At 41.2% G+C, this 25,739-nt stretch overlaps 1 protein-coding gene across 7 annotated transcripts in view; it reads right to left on the bottom strand.

The window, feature by feature from the left end:
* PATJ (PATJ crumbs cell polarity complex component) overlaps positions 1-25,739 on the bottom strand; it is a 157,752-nt gene that overhangs the window by 85,300 nt on the left and 46,713 nt on the right. For 5 of the 7 annotated variants that reach the window (XM_081867108.1, XM_081867114.1, XM_081867112.1 and 2 more), the window contains 8 exons: positions 24,281-24,624; positions 23,629-23,720; positions 23,298-23,430; positions 22,465-22,536; positions 18,858-19,035; positions 17,455-17,565; positions 16,253-16,324; positions 8,896-9,022 (listed from right to left, as the gene is read on the bottom strand). In XM_081867108.1, the coding sequence (XP_081723234.1) occupies positions 8,896-9,022; positions 16,253-16,324; positions 17,455-17,565; positions 18,858-19,035; positions 22,465-22,536; positions 23,298-23,430; positions 23,629-23,720; positions 24,281-24,624 (1,129 nt within the window). Of the gene's footprint in view, positions 1-8,895; positions 9,023-16,252; positions 16,325-17,454; positions 17,566-18,857; positions 19,036-22,464; positions 22,537-23,297; positions 23,431-23,628; positions 23,721-24,279; positions 24,625-25,739 lie in introns of all 7 variants that reach the window. The other 2 variants (XM_081867110.1, XM_081867111.1) reach the window with 2 other exon arrangements.

The following is a 25,739-nucleotide window of genomic DNA, read 5'->3' as shown; positions in this document are numbered from 1 at the left end:
AAAATACTTGATGAATGGCTTTTGACTAAAAGCGCAAAAAAAAAACCTGTGGAACCAATTTTAATGACAGAACATGCCATGTGTTTAATGCAATTTTGCTTTTCATTTGCTCAGGGTAGCCTACACATACCTGCCAACATCTGAAGCACCAAAAGAGATACAAATCCCTCAATAATATTGAAAGGAAAGCTGTTTAAGGTTAAAAAGAACCCTCTCTTTTAATAGCCCAGGCCACAGTGTATCATTTCATGCTTCACCACTGAAATTTTGGATTCCTTCAAGGAGGAGGAATTTTAAAAATGTGAAGAAAGGGGACAGACGAGCAAGCAGAAAAAGTTTTCCCAAGGCAAATCCAAGGTACGGCTTTAAGGCACACAAATCCACAGAAAATGCTGCTGGGAGTTTTGCTTAACAGGTTTTGTTTAATCAGTAAAATGTTCAGCTGTATCAGTCCAAAAGGCAATCTGTGCTAATCAAATTAAGATGAATGGCATAAACAGCAGAAAACATGCCAGATTCCAGGCAGCATGGAAAGTTTCTCCTCAGCCCTCATGAAGGGCAACCAGCAGTGGAGGCAAGTTCCCAATGGGACTTAGTAAGGGGAAGCCAGGGAGGCCAACGGTAGGTGGAGCCAAAGTCAATAATAAGCAGAGCTAGAGCAATAACAGGTAGAACTAAGAAAATCTAGTTTCCCCTCCTGCAGAGTTCTACAATGGTAACAACTGAGATTAAGGAAGTTGACAGTCAGTGCTGCCCGCCTAGAGTGGACATAAATCAGGCAGGTTAGGGCAGAATAAGTTGGTGGCCCTAATGAACCAGCACCCACAATAAATATAAGGGAAATACCTGCCTCCCTATTATCTAATTGCCACTTCTCAAGGTGGGAGCCAACCTTAATCAGACCATGTAGCCAGCCTATCTGAATTCTTGTGAGATTTCAACCTAATTCTTGTTTTCATACGATTCTGGGTGATGTTGTGTTCTAAAGATCCATGGGCTCCTTGTTCTTCCTCTACAGGGGCCAAGGGACCATCTATTGTACAAATCCTCATCTAGCTATTTTAAGGAAGCTTTGATCTTAACCAATTAAAGCTCGGGCGGCAATATTTTTTATTAATTCGGATTTCATGTTTGTCGCATCCCTTCAGCTCTGGTAGGGCCACATCTTTTAGTCTAATGCATATCAGAACAATTTTGACTTGAAATGTTTTTAAATAAGTTTTCTTTTATTTAAACCACCAAAAGCCATGCAGCTGAGAATTAGAATTCATTATTAACTTGTTTGCATATTGAAAATTCTACTTCTGATCACTGTCTTGACTCAAGTGACAACATGCAGGCAGAAATAACATAGCTTATTAAATTATGTGAACATAATACAATGGGAGCAATGATCAGTTTTGGCATAAAAGTTTTTCAGCTGTCAGATAAAAGACATTTCAGTCGCTAATTATAAATGGAAGAGTTGAAATCATTGTGGTACATCACTAGGAGAAAAAAGCAATGTTTTGAGGCACACTTGAAAGATCTCCCTCTAATATTAGCATAACGCTCCCCTCAACATATGTCATCTTTCCAGAACTATACATAAGAAGATGTAGGACAGCATAACAGTATATTCTGTGTGATCTAAACACACACTTATTTAGCACACAAGATTGCATGGTCCTACTGTAATGCTTTTTGGATTCTATCTCATTCTGCTTAATGCTACTTTCTTTCCTCCCCCAACGTAATGCCATACACATTGAACTGAGTGGATTTGGTTCTGAATAGACATGCATAGTACAGCCCTGTAAGGACGTCTAGCCCTGAATATGAAACAATTTCGATCAGTTCTACTGACTGCAGACAGTAACCTGTATTTCAAACATAGAACAATCACTAATGGTTTGCCTGGGTCAGAACAATAAACTCCTAAGTAAAGTGAAATGTTTGAACTACCAAAACATCACAGTACTTGTACTATTTCTCCCTTGAAATGAATTTTGAGGCGTGTGTACACTGTCTATTGGAAATTGACTGCACAGAGCTTATTCTGGGAAACGTGCTTACACCTCTCATACTTACAGTCCACAAACAGATTACTGTAATAATTGCAGGAGTTCCAGTGACCATATGCATGGCTGCAGAACCACCACAGGCTTTGAAGTCTCCACGATCAGATTCTTATTGCAGGCATCCTGGGGACCAAGAGGAACTTTCTTTTTTGCGGATGCTCCCAGCTGCATGCCACCATGCTCAACCAACATTACAGGCACCTGCCATACAGACATGGTTCTCTCCCACTGCAATGCTATAGGAATTATTAGCACTGCTTAAAGCAGGGTTGGGGAACTGGTGGTTTATCAGATGTTCTTGGACTACTACCTCTCTGACCGTTGGCCAAGAAAAAAGAGAGAGTAAGCAATGCAACAGCCACCCATCTACTCACTACTGGCGATACAAGATACGGAATTGTTAAAGAAACCTGGGTTCCCGGTTGCATTCTTTGTGCTCACAGCTGGAGCCTTGACTGCCTGTGCAGCCTTTCCTATCAGCTGGCCTCTATGCTTCTCTCCTAGCCAATCGGAAGAGAGCTGGAAGAGAGAGAGGCACCCAGGTTGCAGGGGTGGCTGATACACATTGGGACTGGTGGGGCAGAAGACAGAGAGCCCAAATAGCAGGTGGAGCCAAAGCTAATGGCAGGCAGAGCCAACTAATTCTTAGTTTTGTCCCCATCTTCTGCCTCCTGCTCCCTGCTGAGTTCTGCAAGGGGCAACACTGAGACTGAGCAAGAGAAGGATGCTGAAAGGCAGTGCCACCTTCTGGACTTAGCTTAAGGAAGAAGAGAGGCGGGTGGAGGCTGGCTGAGAGAAGGCTGAGGTTGGTGGGACATTGACCCATTTGCCCTAAGGGACCAGCCTCCTCTGCCCAAGTGGACCATGGAGGGAACTTCACTCCTCCAGTCGATCTGGTAAAGAGGAAATGGGGCAGCTGTTGTTTCCCCAGACACCCATCCCTACTACATGGTGTAACATGTACTGAGTAAAGTAGTCCAGAATTTCTCTGGACCCAGTGTTAGCAACCCTGGTCACAGGGTTTTTGCTTCACTACAGGGGTTGTGCTGGGGGGTTTTTTTTTGGTCATCTTTATTTGTTAACAATAACAAATATTTTATTTGCCAACAGGTGTGATCCTTAAATGTATGGAATTTGCAGATGATGCCTCCTTAAGGTTGTGGATATGGATCACCGCATCACACCATTGGCAACAGTGTTATGTCCCAGTTGTGTTGGGCACGGGTGAGGGACCCCCTTGCTGGAATCACATGAGTTTTTCACAGCTGTGGCGATTTCCCAACACGACTCAGCAACCTGGGCTGAGCCAACCGTTCTGTGGGGCTGTCAGAAATGGGACGCTGAGCTTATGCTATGCCATTTGCCTCTATGAAGCTGTATCCCATAAAAGATGAGGCCATTGCTATCCCCAGCTTGTGGTGTCTAGTAAAAGGGTCTTCACTAACCCCATCTATAAACCTGCCTCTGAACAACAACAACAGCAGCAGCAGCAGCAGCTTCAGAGGAAATATAAAAGCATGAACAGAGAGATAATGTGCAAATTTCTGCGATTACAGACAATATTCTGCAAAGGGTTTTTCAGAACACAGTAAGGTGCTGGCAGGTATTAAGTTCCCTGCCTTGAACAGATTATATACTGTTCACATTTCCAAAAGTTCCAGATTCAAAAACAGACATGCAGCAAAAAATTTGTAATATAATTTTCATAGCTGTGCCAGTTGGCTAGATCAGATGTTTCTTACTGCCTCTGCAGTGCCATAGTGTTATTTGTAACAGGTAAAAAGATGCTGTATGGGGCCATGCATTCAGCTTACATTTCAAAGCAGCCTCTGGAATGCATTAGTGGGATATTATAATTTATCCCTGATCAGGCAAATGCTCACACAACCCCCCTCTCCTCACCACCTGTTATGTCATCTCTCTAATTGCAAGTCACTGCAGTGATGCTAAGTGTTCCTCAGTGATAGAGTGCTGCTTCCCTAAGAGATTCCTCCTTTGTAGCTACCCAAAGCTACCTCTTTGTATACAGAATAAAGAGCTTCAAATTCCACATATGCAGTGCTTGGCAAAGGAATGGTTGAAGCAAAAAGAGAGGTGCCAAAAATACCAAACTATTACTGTCATGTCTTTTATAGAGTAACATATTCAGACCCGAGACTTTTGTGTATGTGTGTATTTTACACACACACACACACACACACACACACACACACGTGGGAGTTCATACAAAATGTTTGAAACCTACTCACTATATATATGTGGCTAGGGAGAGTATATCACACCTCCCAACAAGTAAGAAATAATGTTATCGTATAGCTACACTTTTTGGAAATAGCCTGTTTGTTTGTTTGTTTGTTTACTTGCATGCTGTTGCCCTTACACAATGAAAATGCTGAATGCTGGTTATTTAAACAGCAGCTTTTAAAATTGTATTCTAAACAAAGGCAAAATACATAAGGACCACCATCTGCACTCACATTTTAAAAATGCAGTTTGGTTACAAATAAGTAAGTTTGATCATTATAAGCAACTGTGAAAGATTTATGATGCTCTCAGTTTTACAGGTTGATTCAAATGGATTTCATCAATGGTTTCAAACTTAAAACTTAGCCAAATGCATTTTTTAAAACAACAACAACACCAGAATTCATCTAGCCATCAATCCTTGCTACATGCAAGTAACTCAGAAAAAATAAAATGCTGTTATTCTCATTTACTAATTCCCACTCATTAAATACTGAAAACGAGCTGCTGAAAATAAGTACAATATAGATAGATACTTTGCTACGTACCTGGGAAACCCCCTTGTACCATTGCTGTATCGCTATGCACTTCAAGGTATCTGCATTCCTGACAAACATTCAGATGCTGAGAGCAGCTCAAATCTTCATCACACACATAGACAGAAAGAGACTCGGAGCTCGTCTTTCTTCTGACGACCTTGGGCCTGACAGAGAGATTTCCCTCGCCTTAAGGGCAAGCTGTCAGTCCTCTTTCTATTGTGAGATGTGATCAATTATACTTAATTTCAGGCTTGCCCACAAAGCCAAATAGTTACGCCTGTCAGCAAAACTGCCGGCACAACTATGCAGCAGGGGAAAGAAAATCCCTGGCTTCCCACATCTGACCCACTGACGCTCTACTGCTGCTAGTGCTGCTGCTGCTGCTGCTGCTGCTGCTGCTGCTGCTGCTGCTGTTGCACTGCTGGAAATCACTAATATTCGAATGGCATCCCTGTCCCGAAACACAAGTCATTTTATACACAATGCTGCCCCTTTCCTCCTCAGCTAGCTACACAGCTGATATGATTCTAAATGACCTGCTCTTAATTACAGCAAAATGGTTTATGACATCCAGTCACATGCATTTAGAAATGCATGTTTCTGGTTCCAATCATCAATGAACGCCTGTCAGCCTAGCAGAGTTTCATAAGTATTACCTTTCGGTTTTCGCATTAAATGGGAGATGCAGCAGAGGATCATGTCTGCAACCCAGAAACAAAACTATCTGCTCTCTTGACATTGATCCAGTCCAAATTCTTATCATTGCCCTGCGGATTATAAGGCATTTATTTCCTTGTCAGTAAAATGCAAGAAAAGTGAGACATTTAAATAATTTTTAAAATATTGCTTTTTCATAGCAGTTAAATTTAATCACAAGCCAGCATAACAGTCATTTAGCACTGAGATTTCCTATATATTATTTCTCTAAATGCAGGGGGAGAATCTGAAGAACGTTTTCTAGGATTCCCTGCCCCTCCCATCCCAAAAGACATGGGCATATGTACATTCATTGACATACCATCTGCTCAGTGTATTAACAGGAAAAGAGCCAAAATGTTGTTATTGGTTACAACTCTCCAAATAGTTTTAGGGGACGATATTTTAAGGGTTCCAACACTGCCTCAGCAGCTGTAAAAATCTGTGCACTGGTACTTTAGTCATGTCACACTACAGAGAACGTGGCAGTGCATGCTTGATGAAATCTTACATGATTGGACAGGAATATATTCTTGTATTCCACTGCCCTTTATGGAAGGTATGATGAGAAAGATCATTGAAAGAAAGAATAGGAACAATGCCAACAAAAAATTACTTACAAAAATCCATCACATGAAGATAAATGCACAGTATCAAAATTAAAACCCAAGCTCCTTGCTTACAACCCTGCTTTTGTGTCACTATTGAGAGAATGAAACATTTTGTAGTACGTTAAGAAAATCCAATAACTGAACAAAAATTAAATATCGAAAGTCTGTATTTTTCAGAGAGGTTACTAAAGTTATTTTGCCTTGTCCACATCAGGTTCAGCAATGTTTGCTGGTGACTGCAGTGACATCTATTGGAGAGGTAGTGTTTGACTACAGACTCCTGTTCACTTTAGGATAGCTATATATACTGCTATTTTTTCCATCGATCAAATTATTTTCCCCTTCCCCTTTTGAGTCCTACTTGTCCAAAGAAAGGAAGAATTGGAGATACACTCTTCAATAACATTACCACACAGTCAATGCAAGTCAAGTGTCTGTGAACTAATACATGGTCAAATTGGTCAAATCCATATAAACCATATCCATATAGCAAAATATACATACTGTGTCATGTACAGAAGAACATGGTTTTATAGATTTCTTCCACAAAACAAAACATATCTAAGAATGGGCTTATCATTAGGCCACCTGAGGTGGTTTAAAGAACATGCAGATGGGAATTCATCCAAAACTGTGTCAAGATTTGAATCTGCTGTGGGTTTGGAACCTAGCATAGGGATTCAACCTGTGCACCACTAGCAAAATGTAAACTAGTTTGATCAGAAAATAAGCCTTATAAGTAACATGGTACTCCTTGACCCTCTAAAGCAGGCATAGCCAAACTTGGCCCTCCAGATGTTTTGGGACTACAATTCCCATCATCCCTGACCACTGCTCCTGTTAGCTAGGGATGATGGGAGTTGTAGTCCCCAAAAACATCTGGAGGGTCAAGTTTGGCCATGCCTGCTCTAAAAGAAGGACCATGTGAACATTCTCCAACTCCAATCAAAACTAGCAGCATGACCAAAGGTCAGAGATTATGGGAACCACAGTCTGATAAGAAAAGCACATCCAGACCAGTATCCTGTTCTCATAGTGGCCAGCCAGATGCCTCTGAGAAATCTGCGAACAGGACCTGTGTGCAACAGCACTCTCCACTTGTGATACTCAGTGACAGGTATTCAAAGGCATACATTGGAGGCAGAACAAAGCCTTCATGGCTAGTGACCACTGATAGCCTTGTCTGCCAGGAATTTGTCTAATCCTCTTTTGAAGCCATTGGAGTTGGTGATTATCGTTTGCTTCCTCAGAAAGTTAGAAAGGGATCTACCATGCATTTTCTGCTGTGAAGACCGAAGCAAACAAGTCAATCAATGTCAAACTCCTCCTCTAGCATACTTTTGACATCCTTGACAGTCAACAGTTCAACTGCCTCCTCACGTGGGCTCGTTGGCAATATATGCAATGAATTTGTTACAAGTTTCTTTATACTTTTAGCAATGTGATCTTTGATTATTATTACAGGTGGCAAACATTTTCTGTGCATCCAATTGATGCACAACCACGGACGTGTGGGTCATTTTGGACCCAGAAGAGGGCAGAATGTGATATAGAACATGGCAGGATTATACGTACTCCGCTGACATGCATGGGAGCTAGGAACAGAATCCCCGTGCAAAATAGTCGGAACCTATACTTTCCAGATTTGGGGCAGGATGCGGAATCCGTCAATATGATGTCCCAATAGGCAAGGTTTGAGCCCAAACTTTTCATTTTAGAAATTTACTGACAAACTCACAAAAAAGCAAGCAAAAAACAACAGCAGGAGCATTTTTTCCTGAATTCAATATATTTTGAACTTAAGCCAGGCAAGGGACTTGTTGGGAGCAGAGCCACACACATTTTCTGCAAATACTCCACAGCAGGCACTGTAACTCTGCAACGGCTTGACTTTAACCCCAAAGGTGCGCTCCTCCATTGTCTCCTGAGGTAGATGGATGCTGACAACTCCGAAACTGCAGGTGGCTCAGATCAACCTGCCCTGCCCCACACAGCAGCTGCTGGAGCTTTTGAGTGAATGCAGGGAAATGGCCAATGCAGAGTTTGCTACAACACCCCATCCACCACCACTCCTTCCAATCCTACAATTCTCTTCCCACCCCCCAAATGCAAAACGATGAAATATAAACAGACATTCGTTATAGCAAGAGACTCACACTATGTCCACTGTTGCTTGCTTGCTTTCCCACACAAAACAAATAAACAAAAGGTAGGAAGTACTCCCTGTTTTTTCTTTGGTACCAGAGCAAGCTAAAATCTGCAAGATCTGACATTCAGTGAAACAATCCTCAGCACTGGCTACATAAATAAGAGAAACTAAAGCCTCGTTTGGTATTAATCTATGGATACCATCTACCTCAGAGGACCCATTTTCATGAGCTTAGTGAAAAATACATATTTTTTCACATTCAAATTAAGAGTATCATAGGAACACAGGAAGCTGCCTTATACAGAGTCAGACCACTGGTCCATCTAGCTCAGCATTGTCTACACAGACTGGCAGCAGCTCTCCGAGGTTTTAGAAAGGAGCCTCTCCCAACCTTACCAGGGATTGAACCTGAGACTTTCTGCATGTAAAGTAGATGCTCCACCACAGAGCTATGGCCACTCCCTTTGGCAACATTTAACTGCAGTTCTACAATGTGCTTACCACACAACAATGCTGTTTTAGAAGGCACCATTCTATACAGAGCAATCCTATTCAGAAATTCAGTCGCTCTAGTAAAACTAAGTAAGACAACTCACCATCTGTGTAAGTGTCATCTTCTTCCTCCTCCTCCTCCTCCTCCTCCTCTTCTTCTGTCTCTTCAGAGCGGGACTTTTCTTTGTAAGGAGGTGGCAATTTCATGGGCGGTGGAGTTTCGCTTTTCTTCTGAAAGAGAAGGGAAGCTCAGCACATTATGGAGAAAACCTTCAGAGTTGCTTCCTTCTTCAGTTCAAGAAATCACTTATGGAAGCATATCTTGGATTTAAAAGTTTCAGAAGCTTCAGGTTCAGTGAAATTTTTGACTGCTTTAAAAACAACACACACCCCACACACTACGTTTCTAAATCCGAACCAAAGAGCAGAAAATGCAGAACATGGATTTCATAGCGGGTTCTGAACGAACACCACTACCCCACCCCGCTAAAGGACTTCATTATCAATATACATACCAAAACCATGATAGCAGCAAGGTTTACCTTACTTAGCTGACAACATCAATTAAAAACATCCCCCCCTTTTTTTGACAAGAACCTTAATCCTTTTAAAAACAAATCTGTTTTTGATGTGCTGCTTTGATAATGCTCTACAGGCATTATAGCTTACAATATTTTACTTGGAGCTCATCTCCATTTCAGATACGCTATACATTACAAAACTTTCAATAAAATTCCATTACCTCACATAAATAAAGGCACTTTCGATAATGATGCATATAGTGGTGCATATCAGTCCCAAAGAAAGGAGCTCAGGAGTACTGCAGCAAACGCATCCAAGCATCTGTTTCCTTGGCTCCAAGTAACTGAATCATTCTTTAGCTGCACAGTTTTACTGAATTATGCTCAATTGCATCTCATGCAATCACAATGCTAATAGCTTGGTGCACTTTAGTAAACAAATGGTAAGTACCAGATGTCATGAGAGCAACGCAAATGGCCGGAAAATCCTTTTTCTACAGGAGAGAATGATTACCAAAGGTCCACATGCCATTTTTTTAAAAGATCCCCACCCCCACCCCCTGCCAACGCCTGTAATAAAAGCAACATCTTGAAGGATGTCACAATCTTGTATGAACCATCAGCATTTATACTAATATACATATGATTCTAAATCAGCTTGTGGTTTTTTCTTGTGTGTGTATATATATAAAACAAATTTCATTCAGCTAAAAATAAAAGCAGGTACTAAACAAAAACCAAAGTAATGTTAAAAGGTAAAGGGACCCCTGACCATTAGGTCCAGTCGTGACCGACTCTGGGGCTGCGGCGCTCATCTCGCTTTATTGGCCGAGGGAGCTGGCGTACAGCTTCTGGGTCATGTGGCCAGCATGACTAAGCCGCTTCTGGTGAACCAGAGCAGCACCGTTTACCTTCCCGCCGGAGCGGTACCTATTTATCTACTTGCACTTTGACATGCTTTCGAACTGCTAGGTTGGCAGGAGCAGGGACCGAGCAGCGGGAGCTCACCCCGTCACGGGGATTCGAACCGCCGACCTTCTGATAAGCAAGTCCTAGGCTCTGTGGTTTAACCCACAGCGCCACCCACGTCCCAACCAAAGTAATGTTACCTTGTTGTTAAAAAAAGCTTCATAGCAACAAAATTACAAGCAAAGCTGAACTCTCTCTAAAATGAAAACCATTCAATCACATGATCAATATAAAGAAGTTCAGGCATTAGAAGAAAAAAAGACTGCTTGGGTAGAGTGCAAGGATATCTGCTACCCAAACCCAACAGAATTTTAAGGATAAATGGTATCTCATGTACTTAAAATTAAATTCATTGGGAGTCTCAAGTTATAATGAGTTACAATGGCAGGTTCCATTTTTTTCTACCTTGAAATTTCTCCTAACCAAGCTGTAACTCCTGTTTGGCTCTACAGGGTAAACTCCATTTGAAAACCGAAGGAGCTCCAGCACAGTGTGATGGTTGGGTCAATGGGCTGCTATTCTAATAAATACTTATTTTGTGCAGTTATAATTTGTTAGTTGAGTTGGGTGTACCAATGGAAAATCCAGATAAAAATCTAACTAACAGATTCTCCTGTATTTATATAAGCTTTAGTGCAAAGCTGATCCTTCAGGACTGTGACTAGGAGCCTATTGTAACATGTATTATTATACATATACTTGACTTCTATTTTAGCACACAAGACTCAGCACAGTGGGATTTTGTCAGTGAGATCTCTAATCATATGCCATCTCCAAAACTCATGTATGCCATTAGCCTTTAATCAAATCCTATGTGCCTATGTGCCCTATTCGAACTTAAGTGATGGAGAGGAATGCTTACTGCTTACAATAATAAAAAAAAGAAACCATTAGCAGAACAACCACATTTTGCTCCTGTTACAAACAGCTAGGAATACTGCATAATTTAACAGTACAACTTCTACCCGCAAGGCTCATGGAAGATAATTTAAAACTTTATTTGGGAAAAAAAATGCTTGAGAAGCATCTTCACAAAAAAATTGCTTTCTTAACTGGCAGCTTGGGAATACCCAAATGTTGAAAGGGGAAGTTGGCATTGCTATAAGGACATGGATTTGATGTACACAATGTAGATAGAAACTGATTAATGATACATGGACTTCCTTTAGTGATCAGGCAGAAAATATCTTCTCAGTGTAGCCTCTCATACTCTGAAATTTCCCTACAGAGGTATCAGGGATGGTAACATCAAGTGATGAATGTTGTGTGTCTGAAATCAAAGGCTCCTGGAGCACAGGTGGATTTAGGGGGGCACAACCAGTTCAGTCACACTGGGCACAGAGACTCAGGGGCGCTGCAGGTGATGCCACATTTGAAATGAGGCATGAGAGGTGGCACAGGGCCTAGTTCAGAGCCTCCTCAATAGAAATCAGGGCCCCTGAATCGATGTCTAGCATCACCATTGACGCTATTTACCTGTAGTCACATTTGAAATCTTATGTGAAGGCTGGGGAGCTTCAATGTACTAGCCTATTAATATAGATGGGTAAGTGCCAATTATACTATTCTCTTACCTACAGGGAATGGTTGTAAATCAGTAGCAGAGCCCATGCTCTGCACAGAAACAATTAACACCACCACCACTCCTGTCTGAAACCCTAGACTGAAACTGCCACTCAGTGTAGAAAATACTGAACTAGATGAAACAATGACTTGCATCAACTATATTCCCAATAAAGAACACCAGTTTAGAAGAATGCTTCACAGATTGAGGCCCACTTGGAAAATGAGTAAAAGAAAGAAAGGAAAGAAACTGAAAAAAAAAACTTATTTATTTTTTCTTTACATATAAGGTACTATTTTTAAAAAATAAATCAGTGAAGAAGAAGATATAGATCACTATAACAATGGTTAACAGTCAACAGTTACAAGAAAACACTTAACAAGCCACAGAAGACTACAGGTACTGTTGATCACGCCAAAACATGCCTCTTGCTATCCCTCACACTTGAATTTAAGCATTTTGGATTCCATTTCTAAGTGAAACTACAAACTAGAACTGCCGTGAGAAAAAAAAGAATGTATAGTGCAGTATCCAACTAAATAGTTCTGTGGTTGTAAGTATTTCCATTTAGGCAATGCAAATTCCACTCTCTCTCCCCACACAACTACTGTACTCTCCCCCAAATCTGTTCTGGAAGCTGGGGGGTGGGGACAGAACAGATGGGGGAGGCAGGGAGAGAAAAGAGAGGCGTTCCATTGCACAGCCACTAATGGAACTACTTTGTTAGCAATTGGATATCTAGTTCTCTCCCTCCCTCTCTCTCTGTGTATAATCTACTTTTTAAATGGTTCTGTCTTCAGAAGATGAAGAACCAGGATATATGTCTTTTCACCTGTGGCATTAAATCTACCTCCATAGCCTAGGCTCACGTAGCTTTCTGCTATCTACAATACGAGGTAAACATACGAATTAATCTGTACTTATCTCTGGCTGTTAATAGCTTGTCGAATGAAATGTCTTGGATCACTTTCTGTATTTACAATGAGCCAAAGCCCAGAGGCAAAGGATGAAATCATCACCTTGAACAAGCATGGCTGATTTCATTGCAGCCTAGACTGGAAAAATACTACTGCTGGTGCCTAGGAATGTGACACATTTAACTCTCTCTGCTGGAGTGGGTCGTGTAAATAGGATTCTGGCTACTAGTAATTTCAAAATGTTCATTCATAAATTAATGTTCTATTCATTATGTACGCCAATCCCAGCAATAGTTTGATTGCCTTTTCATCTTTACTAGCTAACAGTAAACACAGGAATACTTTATCTACTAGTTTCTTAAGTTTGTTAGCTTGTTAAGCTAAAATCAAAGAATCCTGAGTTACCATTTTAGGGACTTTCCAAATAGATAACTGCATTAGTCTGTTGCACTAAACAGAAAAAATAATTTGTGGCAACTTAAAGACTAACAAATTGATTATGGTATAAGTTTTCATGGCCCAGAGTCTACTTGGCCAGATGTATTGAATGTTATCCTAAACTGGATATTACAGTTATTTATATAAACACATCCCGGCTACAAACATTATATACACTAGAACTGCACGCAGAGTTTAAAAGAGAGGGAGAGAAAGAGAGGGAGAGACCAGTTGCCACCACTAGACCATCTCCTGGGGGTGGCTTCTCCATCTTCCAGTAACTTCCTCCCCTGCCAAAAACAAAGCAGAGCATAACCACTAAGCTAGCTTTGAGTGTATGGATTCTACCAGCTCCCGTGCACTTAAACCTTTGCATTTGTGAATGAGCTGTCAAATACAGCAAATATGTTATTACCAAAAAATGATTTTCATGTTCTAAAAATACAAAGAGGATGAAAATCACTAGTGACTCAAGTAATTAGCAATGATAATCTGGGCTGAAACCAAACATGGCCCATAGGCTCAACACACAATAGTTCAATATTCTGATTTTCTGATGCAGCTCTGATACAGAAATCTCCAAAGGGAAAAAATCCATTATTGGTAGGCAAGCAGAGTATGTCTTAAATTGTTATGTTTTATTTTATATCTTGATCGCCTACATGAAAAGGTGTACATGCATTTCATTTTACAGAGTTATAGTAGCAAAGAAAGAGATATCTTTCACAGCTTTCAGGAGGATTAGTGAACTCGGCTCTTGAACTGTAAAAATGCAGCGATCGGGAATCTAGAAGGTTAAAAGGGTGATACACTGCAAATGGATGGGGTGTTTTTTCTTCTTCTTTTTTTCAGATGAGCTGCTACAGAGAATGAAAATCAGCCACGAATACTCTAACTACTTATTGGGGGTTGCTTTATTCAAGGTCCAAATCACAGCAGCATAATCTCCATATTATGCAAATGAGATATATTAATTATGCAAATCAGACTTGCTATTTCTGCATAACCAATTTGTCTCATTTTTGTGAGGCACTTCACCTCTGCTCCTGCCATGTTCTAGGAGAGACAGCAGGGGAAAACACAAGGGAAGGTCTTTACCTGATCATTATTTCCGCTGTTAGAGGAGAGAGAACCTTCTGACTCCAGTCTTGCACCTTTTCAGCACTAACCCAGAAATAGAGTTGGAAGATGCAGAAAGACCCCTTCCTTCCGCATGCACACTAAAATTTCCTTCTTAATTAATATGAAAAAACAAGTTCCTTGGGTAGGATTGGAAAATCTTCTTTTGTAATAGCTACTGTGCAACTATTTCTTTTTCTAATCAAGCAACATCCTTAACTCAGTTAGGAAAATGAGATTTATTTCTATTCTTTTGAATTTATTCAGTTACACTCAATGACATGAGTACTCAAACTAAGCGGCAATTTTTTTAAAAAAAACACCCCATGACACCTTATAACACAACACACCAAAATCCATTGACAAACACAAAATAAAAAGTAGTAAATTTAAAAGCACACACAAATCTTATTCTTTATATATATAAAAAAAGAAATAGCCCAGATAGTAGCATCTACTCAACTGCCAGAAAAAGGCTTTCATGAGGCACCTTTACCATGGCCCAGTCCTAACCTTTGGTTTTATCTATCACCCTGCCAATTCATCCCTCTAACTTCAAGGCATTCCCCAGCCTCCATTGTGATTTCCAATATATGCTTAGGGTTTGCACATGGGGATGATCTACACATCAGATTTGTGAATTATCGGGGGGGGGGGAGGCATTACTGATGCCCTCTGCAGGCTGCCCCACCCCCGTGGATTCTCAGCTTTCAAAATAATTTTAAAACATGCCTTTTGGGGTTTGCTTACCAAGCAAGAGCAAGGGGCAGGGAAATTCCAACACTATTTTAATCTGAATCCGTTTTTATTCTGTTTGGTTAGATATTAGCTTGTGTCGTCCACTCCAAGCCAGATGGAGCAGGTTATGAATCCCAAAACGTACTCTGAGGACTGGTATAGTTCCCTCTGATGGCAGCTGGAGTGCATAAAATGTTGGGACCTGATCCAGCCACCCCTGTTTTCCCCCCAATGGGAAACACACACCCAAACCCTCTAGAGTTAAAAACTAGTTGGAGTCAAATCTACAGACTTATTTACATTGGTTAAATTATGAGCATAAAGGCCCCAAACCTACAAATCAGTCCATGCATTTTCTTGGTTCACTCTGAACATTTAACTGAAAAGGCAAAAATTTCTTTAAGACTGGAACCCTACACTTACCTGGGAGTAACACCTACTGATCACAGTGGGACTTGCATGCATAGGATTGAGTTGCAAATGGCTTGAATATAGACACCTCCCCTTCTTCGGCAAAACTGGTTTTTTGTGACTCACTCAAATTTGAACATTAATCCACATTTCTTTTTTAATTAAGCCGCTACTGAGTTATTGCTTTTAATGTTATCTCACTTTTATGCATGACATTATGAATAGCAGTAAAGTTGAATTGCAAGTATAAAATATATATTTTCATTTGCCTTTTCAAATATACAAGCAAATCTACACACAGGCACACAAAATCTCTAGATATTATCCTTGTGTTTAAAGGAATTTCTCCCTATGTCTTAAAATGGGGGGGGGGACTACCTTCTGTATTATGCATTGCTACGTTAAGTTTAGGGATGCGGGTTTGCCGATCGCATGGTCGGCGGTTCGAATCCCCGCAGCAGGGTGAGCTCCCGTCTTTCGGTCCCAGCTCCTGCCCACCTAGCAGTTCGAAAGCACCCCTAAGTGCAAGTAGATAAATAGGTACCGCTTTATAGCGGGAAGGTAAACGGCGTTTCCATGTGCTGCGCTGGTGCCGGTTTGCCAGAGCAGCTTCATCACGCTGGCCACGTGACCCGGAAGTATCTCCGGACAGCGCTGGCCCCCGTCCTCTTAAGTGAGATGGGCGTACAACCCTAGAGTCGGACACGACTGGCCCGTGCGGGCAGGGGTACCTTTACCTTTACGTTAAGTTTATTTTGTAAGTGAGAGATAGCATCTGCAATACCTTTCCACAGTCTCCCTCTGGGTCTTGAACTTTGTGGACCTTATTTTTCTTGGGGTTCACAATGGAAACTATCTGCAGAATACATTTTAAAAAATACATTGTTTATATATTCATTCCATACAATTGGGGGCCTATAACAAAGAGAGAAGCTCCTGTTCAGTATTCTAGACAGCCATCTTGTCTTGCAGGATATTACAAATCACTCCCTCCCCATCTGGCTTCCCATTCCACCCCAACTCAGCATGCTCAGTCCTCATTTGGCAGCTACCTTGCACCTTTAAATCCCGCCCCTAAAGTTTTACTCTACAAAACTGCATGATCCACACAAAACAGGGAGATATCAGCAGGCTTGGGGAAACTCTTTGTCGGCTATACAAGATTGGTACTCGGAAAACAAATTTTCTGTTTAGTACATATTGAAAAGACTTTAGGCTCGAGGGATATACTTTGTTCCTGCAAACCCTGAAATCCACCAAGCAGAGCCAAATGCAAAACAAAGGCAAGGGATGGAGGCACTATAGAACTAAGGAAAGGGTCCACTGGAGCATACATTCAGTCCAGTAGTTTGTTTTCAGTACCAGAACAGAGCTCAGTTTTGTTACAAGAAAATCAAAGCTCTCCTGCAAAGAGGCTAAAAGTCCTCCTGCCAATGGAAGGAACCCTCCCGTTCATGGAAGGGTGACCTGGGATCAAAATCATTATTCTGGAGGTACAGAAAAATGAGTGATAGTTCAGAATACAGTTGGTTAATCGGAAGCTGGATTTCCTGAAAAGCAAATGTGAGCACTCTTGACTATACAAACTGTGTACTAAACACACAAAGAAAACTGTGTTCCACTAGAGCCAGGATAGGGAATGTGTCATCCTTCAAATGTTGGGCTCCAGTTCCCAGCAGCCCACAGTTGCCATGTCCATTAGGAATGATGGAAGCTGTCTCCTAATTTGAGGAAACCCAGAGGTTCCACATCTCTGTGCTAGAGACTCACTCAAGTCTTGGGCTATCTCCTAACTGCTGGAAGTAAGTATGGGGTGATTTTACATTCTGATGCTGTACTTGTTTGGCTGAATTTGTATTTGAAGGTTGCCATCTACCTTGAACCCTTCTGTTCTAGGACAAGATGAGAAGGAAACTAAAAAAAAAAAGGATGTAGGTTTTTGTTTTAAAAACGCACACACCTTCAACAGCATGCAATGAAACTTACCCTTGGAAGAGTAGACAAACTCTGAACAACAAACACTATGGGGTTGCCTGCATTTTTTATGGCTTCCACAGCTTCTTCATGAGTTGCATTCTGCAGGTCTGTTCCGGACACCTGCAGAACAAGAAGCCTATTTAGATGCTCTTCGGCACTGTTCACAGTACAAGATGCAACAGAAGCTCTCAGCCAGTAAAAACTAAGCGCCAGAAAAAAGGTCACCAAGAGGTTTACTATAGCAAATATACTTAACTAAATGAGTGATTCAAAATTGTCCTTAATCAAATCAGCACGGTATTCAGTCCATGACAAGTGATGCATTCACATTTACAAATAATTGTCTAGACATGCAGGCATAAGAAAATGCATAGAAACAGTAGCTGGACAGGGACCTGGCAACACATGGCGCTCTTCCTCAACTGTGGTTGCGTTGCTAAGACATTCTTTCCTTATGGTTGATTTCTTCTCATTGACAAAGTGGCATGTTTCACATGGATTCATTTTGAGGAAGGAAGTAATGCATATTTGAGAATCTGCCTTCATGTCAGAAATTGGACTTGGCGAGTCTGAGTAGTTTCAGTCACTAGTGATATGCACATATGTATACAGAAAGCATGAACACAGGAATCCTGTATTAAATTGCACTTCCTGTATTTATGCATAGTATTAACACCTCCAGTGGGACTTCTGCATTCTCTCCCATAGGCTTAAGGAGCACACACATCTCCATGTGGAACCTGGGTGTAATGGTTCTAGGGGTTGCTCGTGCGTAAACCGGTGCAACACCTGGCTGGGTTGCCTGAATGAACCTTTTCTGTCCAGACAGCCACTCGCCCGTGGCTGTCTCAATCGCTGGCAGAATCTGTCAGTGGGCGTTTCTTGAACTTCTTCCAGCAAAGAAGCTCTTTGACGCCTAGTCTCCTCCTACTCTCCCTGCGTGGAAGCCTTCTGCGCAAGGAGGGTGTAGGCAGCGGAGGACCCTTACTCTTCCCGCTGGTCCCTGGCAAGAGTCATGGGACAGCCTTGCCGATTCCCCCATCTGCCGCCCTTCTCCACTGGTGCTACGCTGATTCTCTTCTCCAGAAGATGGGCTGCCTCTCCCCATCCTGGGACGCTCTCTGGGACCCCTCCAGAGCCCGCTCTCTCCCTCCGGCCCTGATGGCAGTTCCCTGACACTGGGCAAACCCACCCTTCAAATATTAACCATGTGTGCAAATACAGAACACTCAGCTCACACATCTTGAATTCATACATCTTGAACTCACAAATGAATGTTTATATGTCTACTTACAGTTAAGGCTGATTTGATTTTCTGTTCAAAATATGCATTTAATGCTTGAACACATACAGCTAAGACAGGTGTGTAAAGACACAACTTTTTAAAGATACAGATGTTTGTCTGAACTTACCTCAAGTATTTTATCCCCAGTTTTGAGAGCTTTTGTTCGGCCTGCTGGGCTGTCTTCCAAAACTTGCTTGATAAATATACCTTTAAGCTCTTCTCCATTCTTTAAGCGTTTTATAACTGTATGTCCGCCGACAATACTGATGCCAAGTGGCACATGGGGTTCTCGAAAAATTTCAACACTGTAGAGAGTAAGACAATCCTTTGAACATGAGAGGTTTCAGTTACGTGATTTTTGTTTCACTCTGCAGTCCTGATGCTAATCTAAACATATTGTTCTTTGTAAGGTGTAACATAAGCCTTTTAAAATGAGAAGTGATTTGTATGTTATGTTATAGCCTGGTGGAAATTGCTGAAAAGCAGTCTCAGTATCTCCTTCTGATGAAACACGCAAAAGCAGGGAACTCAACCCACTCAGTGATTCCAGAAGGCCTCAGTCTGATGTTATAAGAGATGATGGTACAACCCCTGTCCTACGAGCAACAGAAAAGCCAGATGACAGCAACAACTGAATTTGCTTGCTGGAAACTAATTTAAAGGAAATGTTCCTGCATTTTATCATGAGAAAGTGACACAAGAAGAGCCCTGCTTGATCAGATCAAAATATTCACCTAGTACAGCAACCTACTCCCTCTTAAGTCTTCTGTGTACTGCATTATTTCCACTCTTCACTATACACAGTAACAACATACCCAATATGCCCTTCTCTCTCCTTTCCATAGAGTTTGCATTCAGGGATAACTCTGTCTCACTGATTCTCGCATTCTACCAGGTTACTGATATACCCGCTATATTTATGTTCTTATTCAGCATCTTACTCCCCAGCGCTAATTGGCTTTTATCCCATATATTAGTTTAGAAACTGCTCTGTAACCTTCTGGATATATATAAAAAAGCAGTCCACTTCTATTGCAGTCCAAATGAAACCCATTCTTTGTGTGCCAGATTTGCTTGTCTTACAATAGTCAACAATGCCTAACAAATCTAGACCTTACACTTTTATTATATCCATACTTTGGAGAACCCTCATCACCATACACACACACACACACACACACACACACAGACTCAACAAACACCTAGTAGGGTTACATGTAAAGTGAAAATATATATATATATATATATATATATATATATATATATATATATATATTTATATATATTTATATATATATATTGCCAGAACAGAATCTGATGTACTGACAAAAGTCAGTTAGATTAAAGTTATTCTACTGGTCCATACTGCCAATAGAAAGACTTGAATCCAAGCGCAGACTGCAGGTCTTGTGTTTCCAATGGAAGTTGTAACTGATGTGCTTGAGAACACCAGCTAAACCACTAGGGAGCTCATACATGCACACACAACCCTGCACTTCAGCTTTTTGCCAGCTGCATTCAGCATGCAGGCCATATGCTGGGAAGCCCAGAAAGAAAAACTGCTGTCCAGTTGCCATCATCAACTAGTTTGTCATTTTAACTATGCCACTGGGTATCTTTAAAGTCTGTTCCCTACTTCCTTTCCTAGAACTCGTCATTCAGCATCCAGGTGAAATGAACTCGGGTAAGTTGGCAGGCACATGTTGCTTTGTGAAACACTAGCAAATCCACACAGATTGAAAGGCAAACTAGGCATAAAAATAATAATTTGTTTTTGCCATTCAGTTAAATAAAACAGTTCTGATGCAGAGGTGCACATCTTTCAGAACCATGTACATTTTGTCATTGTTTTTATCTCCAGTCCTCTTTCAACAGCACTTCCTGTCAGGCCCTTGGGGTTTTATAGAATCCCTCAATTTTGGGGGACTTAGTAGATAGACTCACAAGTATCCCAATAAGTTCATGACACAAAAAGCCCAGCATGCATGCACACACATCTCTTCTCTTCTTGCAACAGCTGGATGTAAAGCTACTTTAAATAGTGCTGGGATTCAGCTACACTGGAAAAGAAAAAGCACTTAATATGCATTGTATAAAGGTAAAGGGACCCCTGACCATTAGATCCAGTCGCGGATGACTCTGGGGTTGCGGAGCTCATCTCGCTTTATTGGCTGAGGGAGCTGGCGTACAGCTTCCGGGTCATGTGGCCAGCATGACTAAGCCACTAGTGGCGAAAGAGAGCAGCGCACGGAAACACCGTTTACCTTCCCGCCGGAGTGGTACCTATTTATCTACTTGGACTTTGACATGCTTTCGAACTGCTAGGTTGGCAGGAACAGGGACCAAGCAATGGGAGCTCACCCTGTTGCGAGGATTCGAACCGCCAACCTTTTGATCGGCAAGCCCTAGGCTCTGTGGTTTAGACCACAGTGCCACCTGCATCCCGTATGCATTGTATAAGCATTATAATAACACTGTGACACCAGATGGCGCGGTGGAGTCCCGTTTTTCCCAATCTGATTTCTCATACAAAGTTGACAACGTATTTAACTGAAACGCTTCTTTGATGTGTCTAGATCCAGCCCTGGGCAAGCATTGCTATAGAGCCACTTCACAAAATACAGTTCACCACTGAGAGTGTAAGCTCAATAGAGAGTTATAGCTAACTGCATGTCCATGATGAATGGACCTCTACAATATTTATAGGGACGTGGGTGGTGCTGTGATCTAAACCACTGGGCCTCTTGGGCTTGCCAATCAGAAGGTTGCTGGTTTGAATCCCCATGATGGGGTGAGCTCCTGTTGCTCTGTCTCAGCTTCTGCCAACCTAGCAATTTGGTAGCAGGCCAGTACAAGTAGATAAGTAGGTACTGCTGTTGTAGGAAGGTAAATGGCGTTTCCGTGGGCTCTGGCTTCCATCACGGTGTTTTGTTGTGCCAGAAGCTGTTTAGTCATATTGGTCACATGACCCAGAAATATGTCTGTGGACAAACGCCGGCTCCCTTGGCCTGAAAGTGAGATCAGTGCCGCAACCCCATAGTTGCCTTTGACTGGACTTAATCGTCCTTTACTTTTTTTATCTTTTACAATATTTACTTATTTAATAAACTAACTATACTGCTTAACTATAAGAAAAACCTCACAGCATTTTATAAAAAGTATAAAACAATGAGATTATCAGTAAAAACAACTATTTAAAAACTTCAAAAATAATTAAAATCGATGATAAGCTAAGAGCCAAATCAAAACACATCTCAGCATTCTACATATCTGGACACACAATACATGTGTTTTAAGGGCATACACCTTAGGGACACACACAAAAAAAACCCCTAATGTGTGAACTTGCCCTCATTTAGAGGTTTGTAACTACCAGGAGCTTTGAATGTAAGTGGTATGCCTAGATAGCAAAACCTGCATGTAGGAATACACAGGTGAACCAACATTCGTTGATAATTTAACTACAGTGGAAAACTGGCAAGTTTCTAAAAACAACAGGATTGATATAATAAAGCTTTTTCAGCAGGACATCTGCTAAGCATTAATTGTATCTGTAGTATTTAGCAAAGCTGGAATCACAACTACCTCAGTGCTATTCATGAATGGATTAAATAAACGGTCAAGCAAACAGTCACTGGCAAAAGATGAAAAGTTAAGGCAAGTATATACTCCACGCCAAAAGGCCTCAAATAATTTCTAAGGCAGCAGAAATGTTGAAACATTTATCAACATACGCTTGTGGTGTTCCCCAGTGACTGAAAACTGGAGTTTCTTCTCCTTCTCCTTCTTCTCTCTCAGGCAATTCACTAAATAAGTAAAATAAAAATAAATTTTAGCTTCCCACACTTTTCTGCTTCCTAACATTCATTCTTTGTGCTTCACACACCTTTACCACCTTATCTTCGCTTACAACAGATATTCAGCGGACAAAACAGATACATCTTTTATCAGTTAATAGTTACATTTTTCCATGCTCTTGGAAGTGAGCACACTCTGGCTTTGCACAACAGGGTGAGATATCCAGGTCCTCTTTAATAAAGCTAAAACCATTGAAGAAAATAGTTCTGCTTCATTATTTCAGTTCAGGCAAAATAAGGGTGTGCATAGTGTCACTGAATACAAGAGATGTTCAAGTATATGCCTGAACACGTGAATATTCAAAGTATATTCGAATATACACACACCTCACACAATTGTGTGGAGGGTTCTACTCATGTTCAAGTGAATAACAGTAAATCTTCCTGCAGACCTTTGCCACTCAACACAGGGATAGCCACAGACTAAGTGTGTGGGACATTATGCGATAGAGATATGGCTAGCATGCCCATCCCTGTCCATGGATCATGTGCTCAGGAACAATGTCTGAATTGGCCTACAGTGTAATTACTTGGTGACACAGGACTTGCTTGTATCTGGATGGAGTCAGGAGTTTCCCATTACTATTCTGCTCTTGTATGCTTTAAGACAGACAACAAAGGTTTTTTTGCACAGCTTTGTGAGTGATGTGTCTTCTAAACCTTCCATGACAATAAGCAAACATTTTTTAAGTTGAGAGTCTCTTCCATACCTTGGCAGCCCTAGTTGAAGAGAGGCAGAATCCAGGGTACTGGAATGGTCACAATTTTCAGTCTTCAGGTTATTTCTCTCGAGATCATCATCAACACATAGAGGAGCTTTCGTGTCATTTTGCATCTTGGTACCTGGCACAATTAAGAGATCAGTTATTGTTCATTGATGTGGATGTTGAGAGCAAAAAGGTACAGTGAACTTAGAATAACTGACCAAAGTCATCTTATGTTTAGGCTGACATGTCTTGCATTAATTGAATGCAACAAAGGCAGAAAGATAAATCCAGCTGATATTTATTTATTTATGTATTTATTTATTTGATAACTTACTCATTCCATGGCTATCCAAGATAGTATTTGGTTGGCTATACTCTGATGCTCCAGGGAAACCTGAACTGTTAATTCCATTTTCTTTAGCCTTCAGTGAAAAAGGGAGGAAAAAACCCAGGCAATTCAAATTTGGAAATTTGCTGACATTGCACTAGGTTACAGAGAGACGCTGAGTTTACTGGAAACTTAACTTTTAAAATTAATTCAATAACATGTTCTTATGAACATAAGATGTGACCATTAATTGAACCCTGCTGCCCAAAACCGCAGTTATTGCAGCTGACATTGTTTACACTTTGTAGCATTACGCTTGCAGAATATCATGTAAGCCTTTTTATTGCGAAAATTCCTAATTGTCTAAATAATCAACCACTTCAATCTGTGCTAGTTAAACCTGTGCCCCTCCAGATGCAGATGGACTCCATTTCCCATCTGCCCCAGCTAATATGGGCGGCTATGATGGGAGATGAAGTCCAGGAACATGAAAGGACTTGAGCTCCCCATTCCCGATTTAGATATCGGAGTTTGCCCTCAAATGCAAAACTCCCCAGCAATATCCGTAATGAACAGGTGGCATCCCATCCTCATACTTCACATTAAAACTTGTTCCTACTTCTCTTGCTACTGTATATGCAAAAAAAGAAGAAGTACCTCTTTAGCAGCACCAAGGCCCATGTGAGAACTTAGTTCTTCCATGGTAGGAGGTTCTAGTTCCTTTGCCCAATGCCTTCCAGTTTCAGTGTGGATCTCACTAGATGGAGCCGGCTCTTTTACACCTGGTGGCATATAGCCAAAATAATCCTGATCCACATCATCATCCACCAGCATCTCCCGTTCTTCACCAAGATGAGCCTCTGTAGGCTTCAAAAACTCATGCATTTCCCAAGACTCCTTATCAGCATCCATCTCATTCTGTGCAAGCTGAAACTGCCTCCCCAAATGCAGGATCGGTTCATCCACAAGTTCCTCTCTAGAGAAAGATTCAGCTCTGAAGTCCTGCATTAAATAATAATAATAATAATAAAATGAAAGTAGAGATTTGCAGTAGCCCTTTTAAAAGAAGGAGGGTGGAGAATTACTGTTTATCATAGTTGCATCCTGGGAACATTTTAGATTTTACAACTATTGCCTTTCTTGGGGAGGGGGGGAAATCTATAAAACAATTTCACAATATTAGGAAAATGAAACTGTACAATAAAACACATACATAAAGCATTATTTTGTATTAAAAATAACTGAAGCACAGAAGTTCTTCTATTGGCTGAATTTGTAATAAAAGCAAGCTTTGGTGAATTCCAGGGACATGTGGAATTTGATGGGACTGCAGCACAACTCCATGCACGTTTACTTGGAAGTAGGTCCCACTAGGTTCCTTGCGTTTAATGCCAGATTAAATTAAACGTTTCTATTTCTGTTCAGAGGCTGAAAACTATGACTGGAATGGAAGTATTCCACTCTGGATGTCACAGCAAACTACAGCTGATATAAAAATGAGGAAGGGAAACAGAAGCACGTGAACAGAGGAGAAAGTAATGAGCGCAAATATTTGGTTATGATGCAGGACGAGGGCCATAGTATTAATAGCAAGTAAGTCAGAAGATGCTGCAACACATAAGGCTATGGGGCACTGGAGCAAGAAGGAAACCTATTTTGCCTGAGAGGCTCACTGCAAATTGTTAACCTATATGTAGCCAAAAAAGGTGCTCATTTGTGTTCTACTACTCTTCTCGACGCTACCAGCATGAGTCTGACCAAACTGCGGGAGGCAGTGGAAGACAGGAGTGCCTGGCGTGCTCTGGTCCATGGGGTCACGAAGAGTCGGACACGACTAAACGACTAAACAACAACAAAATTCTTCTCATATGCACATATACTCTATCAACAGAATGCTGAGAGCAACTTGAGGAGTAGAATGGAGCGGGGATGGGGATATCCCTCATTACCCAGATGCTCCTACCAGTCTTCCCATGCTGTTACTTCAGGAAGACCTTGAGCCAGCTTTTCATCTGGCTGTTTTAGTCTATAAAATGAAGTTGGGGGCCAGATCAAAAGGAGGTGGGGTTACAATTAATATACTATGCTGCAGGGATAGAAAGAGACTACTGTATATG

The sequence above is a fragment of the Podarcis erhardii genome (assembly GCF_964252035.2).
Source record: "Podarcis erhardii genome assembly, chromosome: 6".
Lineage (NCBI taxonomy): Eukaryota > Metazoa > Chordata > Lepidosauria > Squamata > Lacertidae > Podarcis > Podarcis erhardii.
The sequence above is the reverse complement of the archived record's forward strand: the minus strand, read 5'-3'. Positions and strand labels throughout refer to the sequence as shown.